Source organism: Sinohyriopsis cumingii, chromosome 14 (assembly GCF_028554795.1).
Source record: "Sinohyriopsis cumingii isolate HCF-2022 chromosome 14, ASM2855479v2, whole genome shotgun sequence".
Classification (NCBI taxonomy): domain Eukaryota; kingdom Metazoa; phylum Mollusca; class Bivalvia; order Unionida; family Unionidae; genus Sinohyriopsis; species Sinohyriopsis cumingii.
Genome location: NC_142974.1, coordinates 77,353,893 through 77,367,968, shown reverse-complemented (window position 1 = coordinate 77,367,968; position 14,076 = coordinate 77,353,893). Strand labels below are relative to the sequence as shown.

General features: G+C 38.4%; 2 protein-coding genes across 3 annotated transcripts in view; one reads left to right on the top strand and one right to left on the bottom strand.

The window, feature by feature from the left end:
* The window catches only part of LOC149784195 (E3 ubiquitin-protein ligase TRIM33-like), a 68,327-nt gene that overhangs the window by 46,587 nt on the left and 7,664 nt on the right, over positions 1-14,076 (top strand). The window lies entirely within an intron of this gene.
* On the bottom strand, positions 7,232-13,884 carry LOC149784196 (uncharacterized). 2 transcript variants are annotated; one of them, XM_089932266.1, is made up of 4 exons: positions 13,599-13,884; positions 11,417-11,536; positions 9,046-9,862; positions 7,232-8,342 (listed from the first exon to the last, which is right to left on the bottom strand). In XM_089932266.1, exons 1-3 carry the CDS (start codon positions 13,627-13,629, stop codon positions 9,711-9,713), a joined length of 303 nt encoding a protein of 100 aa, XP_089788392.1. In that variant the 5' UTR covers positions 13,630-13,884; the 3' UTR covers positions 7,232-8,342; positions 9,046-9,710. The 2 variants fall into 2 exon arrangements, with proteins under 2 accessions (XP_089788392.1, XP_089788393.1); XM_089932267.1 differs by having other exon boundaries at positions 7,232-8,339.

Here is a 14,076-nt window from a genome sequence, read left to right as displayed (position 1 = left end):
GTTAGTGCGTATCGAACGCTCATAGACGAACTCGTGGATGATTAAAAAAATTATCGTTTTGTTAATTTTGACCGTTTTTGGTCGTTTTTTGACCGTTTTTTGCCATTTTTTGACTGTTTTTGGTCGTTTTTGGTTGGTTTTTGAGGGCAAAAACCCCAGGAAATCATTTAGAGAAAATCGATGTTTTTGCTGAAAAATCGAAAAAAAAACGACTATAGGCAACAAAAAATGACCAAAAATCAAGAAAAAACCGGAAAAAAACCGGATTTTTATCGAGGGCAAAAACCCAAGGAAATTTTGATAAAATTTATTCCGGTTTTCCACACGGCGGTGGGAAAGGGGAAGGGGGTGATCAATCACTGGTGATCACAATCACTAATTGAAAAACCGGTGTTTTTATAATAAAGATGATCATACACTACAACCACGATAAACCAGTACTCGTCTACGTGGTAAACTCGCGATTGCCTGTTTACCGCGTGTACTATGGAGACGGTCTCGGTAGCACCATTGCGGGGTTATTTACAAGAATGGCTCCAAAAGTAGCGCCGTTAGCCAAACAATTAGGAATGAAGGCTATTGATGTTATTCGTGATAAGGGTATTAGTGCTATTGGAGACGTTGCCGGAAAGGCGCTTTCAGCCGCGCGGGACAAACTAATGTCGTTGGTGAGAAGAAAAAAACAAAAACCACCGGTGATGCCATCAACGACGGTGATGCCTGCAAATGTCAGTAAAGTAATAAATAACGCCGTGGAAGAAAAACTAGAGTCGTTGGCGGCTCAGTCGTCCACCAACGCGCCCATAAACGCAATAGCGGGGGGGTGGTCTTAAACAGAATTCAAAGAATTTACGACGAAAAAATCGCAATTGAAAACATCAACATGATAAATAATAAAATGTTTGCGCGAACCGCTGATCCCGCGTTTGATATAGATGCCCCAGTGCGCAGGGATGATTCTGTCCGTGATTATCAATATTATTCTTATTATGCAGCGCAACCTGACCTACGATCGCGAATTGAACTTCAGGTCCAAGATACCAGTAAATATTTTCTGCCGTGTGAAGCGTTTATCGAAATTGAGGGAGAACTCGTGACAAATGCCGCCGATAATGCACCATACGCAGATGACGATCGTGTTCGAGTTGGCTTCGTTAACAACGGTATCATGGCGTTATTTGAGAGTGCCAGATATCTTATTGACGGGCGAGAAATTGAATCAATAGAACGCGAGGTTGATGTTGCAACAACGATAATTGGGTTAGCGAGATACTCGGATGATTATACAAGATTGGCGGGCCCATCTATGATGTTTGCAAAGGACACCACCGATAACGCTGATCATTTTCAGTACATCAACGTGCTGGTGGAAAGAGATACCGCAACTGACCCACAGGCTGAAGCAAATAACCCAGACCGCAGAGCAAGACCAGGCGCTAATTTCACTGTTATAAAAAGTCTTAACAATGATTACAATATGGGATTCGCAGCACGAATATTGATGCTAAAAAGACCACGCCGACAGTTTTCATTCGCGATTCCACTCCATCACATATTTGGATTCTGCAGAAATGTTAGAAAAGTCATCTATGGGGCTAAGCATACAATCGCGCTGACGCGAAGGGGCGATGATAACAATGCAATATGGCGTGCTGCTGGCGTCGCTGCCGGTAAAGTCATTTTAACTAAAATGGCATTGTGGATGCCGGTGCTGACTCCATCAGTTACCACGGAAGCACGATTGTTAGCATTTATGGAACAGGGAGGGAAATCGTTGTTGAGTTGGCTAGCGGTAACAACTGATGCTAAAGAGGATAACGTCGCCGATACGTTTACATGGCACTTGGCGTCAAAACAGGGTGTTTCAGCCCCGCGTCATATATTCATAGCGCTACAGAATAGGGAACGATTGGGTAATCAAGAACGCAGCCATATGATATTTGATCAATTAGGAGTCAGGGATGTTTCGCTGAGAATAAACGGACAACAGGAACCATCCGAGGATATACAGCTTAATTACGGCGACAACCATATCGCACGTGTGTATCATCGATTGCTGTCATATATGGGCCGTGATCAAAACGTCGACACTGGTTTGCAAATATCGCAACTTGATTTTAAAAAGCTGTATCCGATTTATTATTTTTCGTTGGAACATCTTGATTTAACGAGACAATCCGTCGTTGATATACACTTCCGAGCTCGTATAGCCCCGGGTGGTGTTAATTACAGAGCGGTTGCTGTCATTCTCAGCGATAAATCAATGCTGTTGGAAGGTGTTGGTGGACGAATGAGAATCGTTGATGCGCCAGTGGAAAACATGTAATTGAAAGCACAAACACGTTTACAATAAAATGTCGTATAGTGTCGTCAGTGTAGAGTTGACTGATGGTCAAGTCAAGAAATTACGATCAAAGTCGGCTAAGCAATGCGGGACCACAATAACGCTGAAGCCGTCGCAGATGGCGGGTGGTAATCATAAGATATCGTTGACGGCGCGTCAAATAAAACATTTCAATAATGCGATGAAGAATAAAAAGGGCGTTCAAATAGATTTTTCAGCCGCAGCGATTAAAAACATGGAAAAGACCGGTGGGATATTTCCGCTGTTAGCTGCGATTCCAGCGTTGATTGCCGCGCCGGCCCCAGCAGTGGCTAAGGCGGCTGCGTTAGGGGCCGTTGGTACCGCGGCGGGGATGGCACTGAAGAAGGCAACCGGGAAAGGCTATAAAAAAACACGATCCGTGGCCGGAAAGGGTCTAAGACTACCGGGAACCGTTTATTGACCCGGGGTCAATGACTCCTATGTCTAATTTTGATTTAATAGACGCCGCGAACGCGCTAGCGATAAAAAACTTCAGGGGTGTTTTTATGAGGGATCAATTACCGGCGGCACCAAGGAATATTGAAACAGGCATAATTAACCTCGATGGGTCCTCCGGAGCGGGGACTCATTGGGTTGCGTACGCGATTGATCCGCGTGCGATCGTCTATTTTGATTTATACGGGTTAGCCCCGCCGAACGAGTTCATGCGGTATATCCGTACGTGTTCAGCCCGGGTTTTTTATTCCACTCTGCCAACACAGCGATTAAGCGACCCGCCGATATGCGGCCGTGAGGTATTGAACGTACTCGCGGCGATTTCATCATCGCGGAAACCACCTCATGTGGTTGTAAACGAATACACTATTGGGGTCGTAGAGGCCCGGCGGGTTAATTAGAAACGCCGTTTTTTTTTACAATAACGATGATTGATATTTGGGGACGACCGGTTTCGGCGCTGAAAAAGCCGACGGAAACGCCCGCCACCGATGACATAAAAAAACTAATTGAGGATGAAATCGCTGATATGCTGAATTTAACAAGTGTTGACCCAGGCGAAATAGTTGTATTTCAAGACCGCCAGGGTAAATTGAAATCCAGTAATGTGTCGCTGGATGACGTTTTAATACGAGAGCGTGATGCCGCCGAGGACGCTATCGCGTTGTATACCGGCGACGGACGACTCAAACCGGGTGAACATATATCGACGATAACATTAATCCGAGACGGTTTTACAACGCTGTCGGGCCAATTTACCTCGTTACGGAAAAATGTTAACAGGATCGATGACAACTTTGATAAATTCTTTGGTAAAAAAAATACCAAACCGGATGAGATTACAACAACTATAAATGATATCACTGCGTATGGACAGGAAATAAAAACAATCAAAACTGATGTTGCAGCGAACAAAGGGAATATAGACGCGAATGGACAGGAAATAAAAACAATCAAAACTGATGTTGCAGAGAACAAGAGAAATATAGACGCGCATACAGGGGAAACAGGAACGATCAAAACTGATGTTGCAGCGAACAAAGGGAATATAGACGCGTATAGAAGGGAAATAAGAACAATCAAAACTGATGTTGCAACGAACAAAAGAAATACAGACGCGAATACAGGGGAAATAGGAACGATCAAAACTGATGTTGCAACGAACAAAAGAAATACAGACGCGAATACAGGGGAAATAGGAACGATCAAAACTGATGTTGCAGCGAACAAAAAAAGTATAGACGCGTATGAAGGGGAAATAAAAACAATCAAAACTGATGTTGCAGCGAACAAAAGGAATATAGACGCGCATACAGGGGAAATAGAAACAGTCAAAACTGATGTTGCAGCGAACAAAAGAAATATAGACGCGCATACAGGGGAAATAGGAACGATCAAAACTGATATTGTAGCGAACAAAAAAAGTATAGACGTGCATGAACAGAGAATAGGAACGATCAAAACTGATATTGTAGCGAACAAGAATAATATAGACGCGCATGGATGGAGAATAGAAACAGTCAAAACTGATGTTGCAGCGAACAAAAAAAGTATAGACGCGCATACAGGGGAAATAGAAACAATCAAAACTGATGTTGCAGCGAACAAAAGGAATATAGACGCGCATACAGGGGAAATAGAAACAGTCAAAACTGATGTTGCAGCGAACAAAAGGAATATAGACGCGCATACAGGGGAAATAGGAACGATCAAAACTGATGTTGCAGCGAACAAAAAAAGTATAGACGCGTATAGAGGGGAAATAAATACACTCATTACTAAGGTTGCAGCGAACAAAAAAGATGTGGACGCGCATATACAGGAAATAGATATACTCATTACTAGGGTTGCAGCGAACAAGAATAATATAGACGCGAGTCGGCGGGAAATAGAAATAATCAAAACTGATGTTGAAACGATTAAAGACGGACTACCGAGAGTAGCAGAGCAATTCGAAAAAATAAAAATCCCTCATGAGAACACCATCAACACAGTATACACAATTCGGCATGGATCATTCGATTGGACTCCTACACAGAATACAGTAAATATTACCGCAACTGTTAAGGGCATTTATCGATTGACATTGATTTCGGCGATGCAGTTCAGTATATCATCGTCGAGTTCATCCGGGTTTAACAATACAATATCAACAATCATTGACAAGGATACAATTGAACGGTTTATAATTAAGGCCGTTGATAGCAGTCTATTTAGGACAAACATCACATGGTATGCAGAATTTGCAGTTGATCTAAGTAAGTAATTGAAAACACTAGCTCTTTTAAAATAAAAATGACCACCAGGGTAATTGAATCAGAGGTATCACCGACGTCACATCAATATCGATTCGATACCGCAAAAGAATTCTCCGCGAATTTGAAAACGCTTTCCGAACAATACCGCGCAAAAATAAAAAAATACCGCAGAAAAATAACCACCATCGACGCGGTCGTGTACTCGGTGTCGGGTATAGTAGCCGGTACCGGTGTTATTTTATCCACGGTAACCACAATAGCCCCGATCGCTGTTCCAATCGCTATCTCCGCGATGACAACAATTGCTGGAGTCGCCAACGCAATCACTAAAAAGATATCATCGTGTTTTCAGAAAAACTCGACGAGTATACAGTAAAACATCAAATAGTATCCGACGCGTACTCGAAATTATCCGGGTTGATCTCGTTATCGATTGATAATTTGTTCATATCCGATGTTGAATTCTCCACGATGGTCCAGTTGTATAGCTCCGCGATGTCAAAAATCGAGGATTTTTAACTGGAAGCCGGAACCACCTGGTTGTTAAAATTAGACACTAAAGACAACGAATAATAATAATGTCGCTGAACCCCGAAGGGTCTCAATTACTTCAGCGGATCGCGGAGAACACCACTCCGGTACAAACAAATATGATATCGATAACGTCAACGAAGCCAGAATTCAGTGTGAACTTCCCGTCGCCGGTTCCAGTGAAGGAAATAGCGCTGGCAAAATTGCGAGTATATCACAGTTGGCCTAATATCCGAGCGGACGCATTTAACGGACAACAACCTAATAACTCGCTGGTTTTTGCATGGACAAATAAGCCCGATGGGACCCCAGACTGGAATGAGGTTACAATACCAACCGGGTCATACCAAATAGAACAAATCAATAAGGAATTTCAACGCAGGATAAAATCGATCACAGGAAAAGAATCAAAAATCGCTATTACGGTTCATGAACCGACGTTATCGTCGACGATTGAAATAAGCACACCGGGGTATATGGTTGATATTTATAACAGTTCAATAAGAACCATACTAGGATGGCCTAAGAATCCACCCGCGGACGCCCCCCCCATCAACTATCCTCAGATACGATAACGGAGATGGTGGTAGGCATATTGCTCCACACAACGTAAATATTGCATCGGTGATAGCAATCAATCTGGTGTGTGATGTTATCGAAGGGAGTTACCAGGTGGATACCAAGCAATCAAATCAAGCTCAACAGGGGTATATCCTTTATTCGTTTTCACCAACAGCCCCTCCGGGATTTTTGATCGTTGAGAGTCCGATTAATCCGGTCTATATGAGATGCCATAATCGGTTTTTAACGAGAATTAATTTTAGAATTACAGATCAGTCAAATAACCTAATTGATTTACAAGAGGAGGAGTTAGTGATCACTCTGTTTGTAAGATCATAGCAGCAGGGGGGGGGGGCGATGACATCGACGCGGTCGTCGATGTGTTTACCGGACGCTGACGACGCTGGGATCGGCGCGCAGAAGGTATTAATTAAACCAAATGACGTTCCGGACAATTGTCGATTTGGCCCCTCGACGATGACAACGACGACGACGTCGTTTTTTTTTTACCAGGCGCTGACGACACCGGATCCGCTGAGTGCAGAAAGTAACAATTAAACCAAATGACGTTTGGACAAAATGTTGGATTCGCCCCCCCTGCTGCTCTGTACATACATAGTTTTGCAACAGTCCAATAAAAAGTTCAATAATAGCTGCATTAAAAATTGTGACATACACTGCATCAAGCCATAAGTAAACAAGGGCAATAACTCTTCCATACATTAAGGAAGCACAGAGATTTGTCAATATGTGCATTTATGAATGATGACTATATAATATAGACTATGTTTAACTGCAGTCAATAAAATAGCAAGATAACTTGCATTCACAATGAAATGTTGTCTGGCACTATTTTCAGCAGTAGCACAAAAGGAACAGGACCTCCAAAAACAATGAGGAGTAGAGTGATTTGTTGACATGGTTGTCTTCCAATCATGATCATAATAGTTACCAATTTTCAGGGCAATCTATGAAAACCTCTGGGAATAGTTGCATTAATGACAATGTGTTGGATGGATGGAAATGAGTATTAATATATAGAGAGAGATAACACAATTAATATAGAACACCCTTTATTCACAGAAATCAAACTATCTGTGTTATATACAACAGGAATGCACCCATCCCACAACTTTAGCTAAATGACTTCCCAAAAACTAAACAGTTCAACATAATGGCATGAATAGATGATCATCTTATGTACATTAATGTCTAAGATGTTTAATTTTTATTCAGCATTTAGTGTTTTTATGTATGATCATTTTAACAAGGGTTTCATTAATGAAATTAAGTTTTAAAAAAGTAAAAATTGTTAAAATATATGAAGAAAAAACGTTACCACTTTGTCATTCATTACTCATGCTAACAGGCTTCAGAGGATCAAGAGAAAGAGAGAGAGAGAGAAACAAATTATGATGCATCACCTACTGTGAGCAACAAGTCCAGGGGTCAGTTTCATATCACAAACTGTCAGTGCACCCTAAAGTGAAAAAATTTCCCATAAACCCTAAAGTGAAAAAATACCCATAAACCCTAAAGTGAAAACAAAATCCATGCACCCTGAAGTGAAAAAAATACCCACGTCATGATTGTTAAATTGGGTCAGAGATATATATAATGCTTAAACAAGGTGCAACAATCATAAAAATAATTATTGTAAGCAAATCCAAAAGCAAGCAAGCAAAACATGTGTGAGCTAAACATTAGTCACATAGATGAAAATACACAAGGAGTTATCATGGATGCATCAAGTTCAAGCTCATTTCATTTTCTTCATGCACTGTTTAATATACAGCATGATTCTGTGAGGGAAAATCCCCCCCCCCCCCCACCAATGTTCAGGAGGCCTCTGTTTGACACTGTCTTCATCATCCCCCTGAATGCTTTTGGCTATTATCTACTTCATTCTTTTGGGACTTCAGGAGCTTATTTGGCCTGTTTGATGCTCCTGGTTCTTTTTAACAGAAGCCTCTTGCATCTTGTTGAACATATCAGAATATGTTTGGTCCAATATCTTCTTCACTTAGGATTCCCATGAATAAAGCCCACCATCTGCCCCTTCCTCGTCTGAACTCATGCAGCTGATCTCAAGCACCTTCCATACTGTTGCCATTTTTCCAGAACTCCATGATTCTTTCTTTTCCAAAGCAGAGTCTTCTTTTAGATTTCTGCTGCATGATAAATAAAAGGGAAAAAGTTAAATAAACACACAAACACCCCCACCTAAACATACTATAACACTAGTCATGGAAGCCATGAAATTGTACTCAATAACAAGTGAGTTTCCTTTCGGATTCACTGTACTAATTCAGCGCTCATATGGAAACACCATGATATTCAAAATTTAATAACTTAACATTTCTGGGTGCTGCTGATCAGACTGATATTTATCCATGTACAACTATCCTTGGTGCAAGCTTCTATGTGGAGATCATATGAGCCACTGCATCTTTTTGTCTACATGTGCATAAAACACGTTATCCATTCTGCACCAAATGATTCAGTTGTTACTTTCATTACTGAGTGCTCCTAAGTCAGATCTGTAAAAATACTAAACTTTCATCAATATAACTGTGTCTATATCTTTTTAAAATTACAGATAGGATAAGCTCTCAAAAATATTTTTGCTAAAATTTTACTTTTCATTATTAACCAATTATGGACCACCAAACTCGTATATGCTCTACTTTATGTTAATTCACCCATTTTAAGACTGGTTCACAATTCTTCCTTATAAAAAGTACCACATGTCCTTTATGCATAATACTTATAGACTATGAGATACGAATGTGTTACACTCGGGGGGGGGGAGTGTTGGCAGTCTGTAAACAATGGTTGCCATTTTCCCCCTCTAAATATCCTAGCCCCACTAACCTCAGTGGAAAAAGCTGTCTGATAATGCCTTCACATCTCCTTGTCATTAGAATATTGCAGTACTGTATCTGTATGGGTGGATATTACACTGATAATGCCTTCACATCTCCTTGTCATTAGAATATGCAGTACTGTATCTGTATGGGTGGATATTACACTGATAATGCCTTCACATCTCCTTGTCATTAGAATATGCAATACCGGATCTGTATGGGTGGATGTTACACAGATAATGCCTTCACAGTCTCCTTATCACTAGAATTCATAATAATGGATCTGTCTGTGTGGATATATAACAGATAATGCCTTCACAGTCACTGTGTCACTAGAATAGGCAATAGTGGTTCTGTGTGGATATTCCACAGATAATCCTTCAGTCTCGTTGTCACTAGAATAGGCAATAATGGATATGTCTGTGTGGATATTCCACACATAATGCCTTCAATTTTTCATTGTCACTAGAATAGGCAGTACTGGATATGTCTGTGTGGATATTCCACAGATAATGCCTTCATGGTCTCCTTGTCACCAGAATAAACAATATTGGATTTTTCTGTGTGGATATTCCACAGATAATGCCTTCATGGTCTCCTTGTCACCAGAATAAACAATATTGGATTTTTCTGTGTGGATATTCCACAGATAATGCCTTCATAGTCTCCTTGTTAGTAGAATAGGCAATATTGGATCTGTCTGTGTGGATATTCCACATATAATGCCATCACAGTCTCCTTGTCACTAATTGCGACATTGTCCTTGCTTGTTATAAATCCAAACAGCTCTTTTACTCTTGCATACCGGAGTTTGTATGTTGCACCTGAAAAATATGTACTGGTATATTCAATAAATGACTACTGTAGAATACAACCTAACTTACGTACTTCGTATATGGTGTTGTACTCACTATACAGTGTTGTACTCACAATATGGTATTGCACTCACTATATGGTGTTGTACTTACTATACAGTTTTGTACTCACTATATGGTGTTGTACTCACTATATGGTATTGTAGTCACTATATGGTGTTGTACTCACTATATGGTGTTGTACTTACTATAGTGTTGTACTCACAATATGGTATTGCACTCACTATATGGTGTTGTACTTACTATACAGTTTTGTACTCACTATATGGTGTTGTACTCACAATATGGTATTGTAGTCTCTATATGGTGTTGTACTCACTATATGGTGTTGTACTTACTATACAGTTTTGTACTCACTATACAGTGTTGTACTCACAATATGGTATTGCACTCACTATATGGTGTTGTACTTACTATACAGTTTTGTACTCACTATATGGTGTTGTACTCACTATATGGTATTGTAGTCTCTATATGGTGTTGTACTCACTATATGGTGTTGTACTTACTATACAGTGTTGTATTCACAATATGGTGTTGTACTCACAATATGGTGCTGTACTCACTATATGGTGTTGATAACTGTTGCAGTAATGTTTGTTTGTGTCCTAATAGTAATACAGTATTGAACAAAATGAGTCATTAATGTGAAAACATGTAAATGCTTTTACTAATTATAAAGTCAATGGACACTATTAAAACATAAATATGCACATTTTTAAGCCAACACTATACTCTATATTGTTAGAAAAAAGTCCCCAATATGGAATTTTATGAGATTAAGTATCTGTAATACCACTGGCATGAATGGTCTACAGTCAGTGATGGTTGAATTCTATTTAAGGCTCCACAGACAGCAAACAACTATCATTATTATTAAGTATTATTGTATAAATTTATGGTATCTGGAAAAAATACATGTACTTGAAACCCAAGAATCTCCAACACAGCACATTAAACTAGAGACTTATTCCAGTGACATGAATGCATCAAGTTTTGCTTTTATTTAACTATGCATGTTTCAAATATTTAGCAGCTGAAAGTGCATGACCCCTTGTCTAGTGAACCTGACCTTGATCATACATCCACTACCAATATAAAAATAATGATTCATTTAAAAATCTAATGGGGTTGGATAGCTAAGGAGGAAAACAAATCCTTACCCTGTCTAGTGACCATGATGCTACTACAATCAAGGTACTAACAACCATAAATACATGTCAAGAATAACCCCACCATCCACCCCTGCCAATCAATATGTCTATTGTCTATTTGTCTGCATATCCACCTAACCATACAAAACTGGGTCAGATTTTTAAACCAAGTTTAAAAGAGCTATCATATTTAGCATACATATATATACTAATTATACACTGTATTAAGCCATGGTGCTGGGGAAACTTACAAAAAAAAAAGTCAGAATATGATGCCAGAGTCACCATTGGGAGAATGGAGAAAATAGTTGCTGTGGGAATGTGAATGACAACAAAAATGTCGAGTCACCTGAATTTTTCCTCTTTTTAACTGCAATCATAGGTACTCCATGCTTTATTTGTACACAGTCATTCATTGCCAATTTTTCAAAATATGTCAAACGTATAAAAATCTTCTTTGGTCTGGAAACTGAAATTATAATAATAATAATAATAACAATAAAAAGAATAAAAACAACAATAATAATAATATAATAATAATATTTTGATGTAAATAAAACAATAATAATAATAATAATAAAATTATTACTATTATTATTATATATTGGTATAAAAAATAAATATATAAATCCTACATTGATCTGGAAACTGAAAAACTACTACTACTACTACTACTACTAATTATAATAATAATAACAACAATAATAATAATATGTTGGTGTAAAAAACAATACTAATAATATAATAATAACTTGGTGTAAATGAAAAAATAATAATAAAATACTAATTATTATTATCATTATTATTATGTTGTGTAAATAATAACAATAATAATAATAATAACAATAATATGTTGCCATAAACAAACAACAACAAACAAAACAATTCCCCCTGTGCTGTTGCTATTTTTAAAACATAGTTAATAGCTGGAAATGTGATAAGTCTCAAAATTGGTACCCTGGGGTTACACCAAGAGGGTGATTTTAAATTATGTCATTTAAATATTTTGCCTTATATATATATATATATATATATATATTGTGGGAATTTTTAATCATCAGCCCAACTGACATTCCTGGCAGCATGATCTGAGGTACACAATGTATTCCTATAAATGTCCCATCATGTCCCGAACTGCTGTTACACAGGGGTAGCCCTTCCCACCTTCAATACCCTGAAATATGACCAAGTGACCAATGTGAAATCCCATAAGTTATATTAAATAGCCAGCTTTGGTGAAGGCATAAACCAAATTTCAGACTTGAATATGCAACAGTTTACAAAATATTTTAGACTTTTGAACAACCCCTCCAACCCCTAATTTCTTCAATTATGGCAGGTCTCACTAGAACAAACAAGATTTAGAAAAAATAATACATACACACACATACATGAATACATACATACATACATACATACATACATACATACATATTGGGGGAAAGGGTCACATTTCCTATCATGATCTGCAAGTGAGAATTATGTTATTTCTGCCCAGATTTTTTCAAGCAGATAATGCTAGTTTGGTGGAGGAAGATTGTACATATTTTCAAGTGAAATAGGCTCTGTATCTTACTCATTGTTTTCATGTTTTAAAAGAAAATAAAGCAGAATCTCCTGGAAGTGTTCGTAGATAAGTACATATACAAATCATATTTGGTTGAAAATATACTTAGCAACATGACACTGATATGTGACATCAACCTGTATTCCATTTTATGCAATCTGTGTAACTAAGAACATTATATAGTGAATTATCACAACTAGACCCTAAGAACATACATACTTATTTTAAATTTAATTGTAACTATAGAACTCAAATATTTTCATGTATCAATCTGATTATCCTACTGATCTCCAGACTCCATGTTGTTACTGACTCTAGTTTTATTCCTGACAAAAATTATAAATTATGACAATGAAAGAGACACTTAATTAATCCTGTTATTGGCCTTTTTCTGTCAGTTTGAGAGATTCTACACATTACTTCAAATATTTATCTTAATGTATGTAAAAAAATACCCATTTCCATAACACTGTATTTGGATTCTTGTTCTGGGCTCTTCCCAGTAGGTGAAAACTAACATTTTTTATATGGTTTGTGTAAGAAATCTTGCTCAAAGATCCCTTCCCTGCAAATATGCATTAATACATTATTCCTGGGTAACTTTTGTGGCATGAGGTATAACATACATGTGTTTTTTACTTCATGGTCATTAATCCTCTCCCAATTCCTTCAGAGGACAAGACCCAAAAGTACAGGTCCAAAGTAAGAACTATCGTGAAATGAAAATGCTTCATTTTCTCCTTCATTATAACAGCAAACTTACATGCAAGTGGTACCATTTATACACGTCAAGATTTTCAACCTGTGCCAAGGTGCATCCCTTCATCATAACTGCAAAGTTATATGCAAGCAATATAAAACTATACACGTCAAGCTTTTCAACCTGTGGCCAGGTGCATTCCTTCATTATAGCTGCAAAGTTTTATGCAGGTCATATAAACTATTATATGTCAAAACTGCCAACCTGTGCCAAGTACAGGACAAATGATCCTCATTTGTCATATCCAGTAGAAAATCACGCTACCTGGTCTCCATGATCCGCCATTTTGTTATGTCACATGACAATAATGTTTTTATAGGAGCCACCTGACCATTGTAATAACATTAGTGGACAGTCAGGGTACTAGCCTAGTACATTTATGAATAACCATGTCTCGATCGGAACTGCACTCGGCCATTTACGACAGGTCGTAGGAGGCTTCGAAAGTTGTATCTTCAAACATTAGCTTTCGTTGTTACATAGGTAGCGCACGAATGGAGAGAAGTGTCTCTCCGTGTTGGATTATATATTAGATGAATGAACTGTAAATAAATCGCAAGCAACAAAACGTGTACATTTACATCCTTCATTGCGCACACACATAACACACGTTTTCGTTCTAAATATGTAAAGGTGCGTCAAATATAAACTTTTTATAATGATCCATATGCCATCATTCCTG

What these genes read in the sequence shown, in the direction of transcription:
- LOC149784196 (XM_089932266.1), bottom strand. Translation starts at nt 13,629, where the DNA reads ATGAGGATCATTTGTCCTGTACTTGGCACAG. An exon ending in TTGTCCTGTACTTGGCACAG is followed by an intron (nt 11,537 to 13,598) that starts GTTGGCAGTTTT and finishes TTATAATTTCAG; the next exon opens with TTTCCAGACCAAAGAAGATT. An exon ending in TAAAAAGAGGAAAAATTCAG is followed by an intron (nt 9,863 to 11,416) that starts GTGACTCGACAT and finishes CATATTTTTCAG; the next exon opens with GTGCAACATACAAACTCCGG.